At 40.5% G+C, this 5,152-nt stretch overlaps 1 protein-coding gene across 1 annotated transcript; it reads left to right on the top strand.

Annotated features, from left to right (window-relative positions):
- On the top strand, positions 1-3,690 carry LOC125219479 (transmembrane ascorbate ferrireductase 2-like). Its single transcript, XM_048121459.2, has 4 exons — positions 1-251; positions 363-411; positions 2,934-3,133; positions 3,201-3,690. Exons 1-4 carry the CDS (start codon positions 108-110, stop codon positions 3,504-3,506), a joined length of 699 nt encoding a protein of 232 aa, XP_047977416.1. The 5' UTR covers positions 1-107; the 3' UTR covers positions 3,507-3,690.
- The last annotated feature ends 1,462 nt before the right edge of the window (positions 3,691-5,152 follow it).

Below are 5,152 nucleotides of genomic sequence, written 5' to 3' on the forward strand. Positions count from 1 at the left end.
TTTTAAAAGTCAAAGGTCAGCCATTCAACAGTGCCACCAAGTCTTCATTTCTTGGGAGATCGCACCCAATCCCTTCTCTCTGCATCAAATTCCTTCTTCATCTTCAAATGGCGGTACCGATTGTACGGTTTCCTATCTTCCCGGTGGTCAGAATAATCGGAGTTACAGTGCTCTTACTTGTCTTACTTTGGACTGTACATTACAGAGGCGGCTTTGCCCTCATTTCCGAGAATAAAGATCTCATCTTTAATGTCAGTCCCAATTCTTTTTATTTAATGGCTTTTCTACATCTTCCTTCTTCCGTGGAGGATCAATTTTGTCATATTTAATTGAATTTAGTGTTTTATTCTTTTTAATTTCAGGTTCATCCTGCGTTAATGGTGATTAGCCTTGTGCTTCTCAACGGCGAAGGTATGAACTTCATTTTAGGCTGACATTATTGTGTTCTAATTTGTCGATACTAACTCAACTTGCGAGCTATTTTTTTTTATATACTCTTTGCAACGATATTTGATCATGTTTTTAATCGATATCTGCATAAGTCTTGAATTGTTTTTTGAAGCTTGGTAATCGTAAAGTAACTAGCCTGGCTCTAATGAAACTACATACTAGCAGTTGAGTGTGAATAGTAAAATTGAGAAAGGTCGGTTTGTAAGTTGGCTTGGTTAAGAGCATCCGCAATGATGCTTAGGCCAGCAATAGGCCAGCCATAGGCCAGCCATTCTCTCCCCTGCCACGTCAGCAACACTAAAAAATCCACCTGCCACATCAGATTTAGGCCAGCCATAGGCCAGCCGCAATAAAAATAATTCAAAATATACTACATTTACGGAATTAAATTTTCGACACATATACGGGAAAAATTCGTTAATTTTATTTAAATAAAAAAAAGTACATTAACTAAAAATAAAAAAAATTACATAATAAAGAAAAATCCGGGCTTCCACACACGAGCCACCGCCCCACTCTACTCCTCACTAATTTATTAAAAAAATACATTAAAAAAATGTAAGTATGCCTTGAATCAGTTATAGTTTGCCGCTAGCCGAACGGGGGTCTCGCTGCCCGGTCAGCGAGTCAGGGGGTCAAGGGGGGCGACGCCCCCTTGCCATGGGGGTCCGGGGGCGCGGAGAGGCCCCGGCCCGACGGTATGACATGTTTCTGTTTTAGTTCTTAATTTTGTATTGGGCCTAGTTTTGTTGTCCATCGTTAAATGTTGTTCTTGTACCGAAATTTAGAGAGAGAGAAAATCGCGTTTATATAGGTTTTTTTAAAATAAAAAAAAAAAAAAAAAAACATAATTTGGCGCTGGCCGATCGCTGGCCGATCGGGCTGCCACAATAGCGGCTAGCCGATCGGCTAGCGCATCGGCCAGCCCACGCCGATCGGCTAGCCGAATTGCCGCTTGCCTATTGCAATGGTTCGGCTAGCCGACCGGCTAGCGCGACGAATCGGCTAGCCGGTGGCTAGCCGGCCATTGGAGATGCTCTAATGTATGAGGAGGCCAAAGGTCTTGGGTTGAGTGCACCGTGACACAACCATTATATTTCTGTTTGTCTGTCGATCCAAAAGGACATTGAGGAAGGTCGCATTGCAGCTGTAGTCAGAATTATTTTCTGTTGAAGGGTCTATTGTTGACTCGCATGAGTTTAAAGAAATGTAAAGAAAAATAGTGGAAAATGTTAATGAGATATGGGTCCCACTTTTACACTTCCTCTATCCCACGTTACTTGTCACTTTTTTTTTGTACTCGTTTTGGAAAAATGATAAAGTATGAAAATAAAGTAAGAGAGAGAATACGGACGAGAAGACTCTTGTCTAATTAATTCTCACTCTTACTTTACTTTCTCTCCACTAAACTATTTGTTACTCCCTTAGCCCCAAGGTAGTTGAGTCATATTCCTTTTCGGCAAAAACATCTCATATTTTACTTTCTCTTCATCTCTCCTACCCAACTACCTTAGGATGGAGGGAGTATCATTTTCCTCGGAATGGATCACCTAATTCTTTTCCTAATACATTTACTAATCCACCCTCACATACATGGTAATGGACCCCACCATCATATTTTATGTTTGTGAGGGGTGGATTAGGAAAAGTATTAGGAGAAGAATTAGGTGATCCTTTCCGCATTTTCCTAACCAAATGCAAAAATAATGACTCAAGTAACGTTGTACCAATGGAGTATTAGTTTTATGATAAAAAGTGAGGGAAATGTAAGGTCTACTTCCACTTATTGGAAAAGTAAAAAGAGACTCTTGTTGTGGGACGCCAAAATGGCAAAAAGGGACTATTTGTGTGATGGAGGAAGTATAATTTTCGGTGAACTGCTTTAATCATCAGAGACCTCTTGTATTATTAACATTACGATTTATCATAATACATGTTTTGTACCTCAACTCAGACTTGGGAGTTGCTGCCCTTGGAAACATAAATATTTGATCATGTCTTCTTCTACTTGTTATATGGCATGGTTGTGTTTGTTAAAATTATGTCTTTGTATAAATTTCCTGAGTAGTGTTAGATAGTGAAAGCAATAACCAATTTTGTTATGTGACATGCTAGTTTCTGGAAGGCACCCCATGGATAGATAGGCTAACAAAAAGTGCATTGTTTTTGACAGACATATAGATTTTCTGGACGAATATACCTTTGGATTAGCTGATTCCTTTGTAGCGGCTTGTTTGAAATGATAACGAAACAATGTACACTAGTCGGCTTCCTAGTGTAAGTGTTGCAATGCACTTACACTAGCATTTCTGTTTGTATATTCGTCAGGACATTATAATTGTTTCATTTCTCATCTTAAATGTCTTTTACATGGAAATATGCGTCCATCTGTCTGCGTATATGCGAGCTTGCTGCCCACTTGCCCCAATTTGAACTGTAAGTCGTTAAAGTATATGTTAATCGCTTATCATAGATTCTTGCAGCTATGCTATCATACAAGACTGTGACCGGAACAAAAAACTTCAAAAAGTTAGTTCATCTTGTCCTGCAATTCCTGGCTTTCTTTTTAAGCATCGTAGGACTATGGGCTGCATGGAAGTTTCATGTTGATAAAGGCATCGATAACTTCTACAGTCTCCACTCGTGGCTGGGGCTAGCCTGCCTCGTCCTGTTCGGGATTCAGGTAAGATGCTCATTTTTCTCTCTGTTGGCATAATAAGTCTTTATCATCCTTCCAATTTCTTGTGTAGTGGGCTGCTGGATTTGCGACCTTTTGGTATCCCGGTGGATCAAGACATAGCCGCGCAAGCCTGATGCCGTGGCATGTATTTCTTGGGCTATACATCTACGCTCTAGCTGTAGCTACTTGTGCCACTGGTCTTCTGGAGAAGGCAACGTTTCTACAAACGCAGAAGATAATATCACGATACTCGGCCGAGGCATTGCTGGTGAATTCTTTGGGGATCTTGATTGTTGTTTTGGCAGGTTTTGTGATTCTTGGAGTGGTCTCTCCCATGCAGGGGAGAGGTGATAATCCTAAAGGAATGGCAGAGTAATGGCTACAAGAGCGATTGATATTTTTACAGCAGCACATCGAAACCACATTTATTGAGGATCGAGAATGGTTGAAGCATTGTTGTTTCTTTGTGATATGTCATCTTTCAACAGTCCATTATTGGTGAAAATTCAAATTTTTAACACAACTATTCGAAAGATTGTGGTTCACTGGTTCCACTTCTAGCCGAAATCTAAAATTTCCAATAACATGTTACACAAACCTTCATTTCTCTTTTCTTATCTAGGAGAAGAATATGAACCATGGTAGCGATAGGCAAGGGAATCATCATGACGCAGGGGGCTTCGTCTCCGCCTTACTTTATTTGACAGTGACAACGATCTGGCATAGTTCGAGCTCCAAGTTGTCGATGGGCTGGCTCAGGGGCTAAGGTGGCGATAACCATAATCCATATCTTCATATCGATGAAAATGATTCGAGAGAGAGAGAGGGGCTACTTCCAAGTTCACACCTAGGTTCCACGTTTAAATATTAGTTTTATAATAGATATGAGTGTAATGAGTTAGTGAAAAGTGGTTTCTATTTATCAAACATAGAAAAAAGCAAAGTGACACTATTTCGATGATGAACCGAAATGACAAATGATGAGTCTCGTTCTAAGCCTTGGTTACTGGTCAGTATAACACTCTTTATTGGATAATATCTGCAAAATAGTTGCTAAAATGTGCAGGTTGAGGTACTAAATCAGGAGGAAAGGGTCGGAAGGAATTCGAGTGAAAAAGCAGCAAAAAGTGTGCAAACTGGTTAGTATGAGCAGAAAGGGTGCAAAGTGGTCAGGATGGATGCCACGGAATTAGACACGAGAAGGAAGGACTTGCTCGAAACAATCACCTACTAAAGAGGGGCAAAATTGTCATTTCGTATGAAGAGGCAACCTTAAAAATTAGGGCAAACCACCCTATAAATAGGAGCTGAACATAAAGAAAAGAGGAGTACTTTTTGAGAGAATAGCACCATTAGCTCTTAGTTTCACTCTCTAAATCCAACAGCCTGCCTTGAAGATTCCGGCCACCTGCCGGCGAGGAGTCATCATGCCTGAATCATTCCAGCCGCTGTAGTTCCAGAAGTTCTTCCATTTTCAGTTTCCAAGAAGCCAAACAATCTTTTACTTGCTTTGTTTTTAAGATTTCTTAGCTACTTATTTTAGTTCTTAAATTTCGAAGCTTAGTTTGAAGTTTAATCTTGTTTTGTTTGAGTTTACATTTTGGATCTTGATTACCGTTTCATGCTATGGAGTTCTTGTTGGATTTATTTCGTGTTTCATTTGTCTTAGCTTATGCCTTATGTTATTCATGCCTAGCTTAGTTAGATCTAGTCTTTCCATAAGTGTTTACCGCCGCTATTGCTGTAGGAGCGGCAGCGCTCCGTTGCCCTCCGTCCCTTCCTCTCGCTGGCTCCGCCCCCATCATCACCATCCACCACCGACCGCCCATCCCTCTCCTCCAGAGACCACCGCCACGTCTCTCTTTCTTTACCTCTCACTCCAAAGTTTCAAAGGCAAGATCCCCAATTCATTTCCCCCTTCCAATTCACGTCGCTGCGAAATCTAATCTAGGGGTTTTTGTGGTTTTTCAAATTATTAGGTATTGCTAAAACTTTTTTCTACATACAATTTCGATATTTCCT

Source organism: Salvia hispanica, chromosome 1 (genome assembly GCF_029641045.1).
Source record: "Salvia hispanica isolate PSC_SH4W2 chromosome 1, Shi_PSC_v1, whole genome shotgun sequence".
Taxonomy (NCBI): domain Eukaryota; kingdom Viridiplantae; phylum Streptophyta; class Magnoliopsida; order Lamiales; family Lamiaceae; genus Salvia; species Salvia hispanica.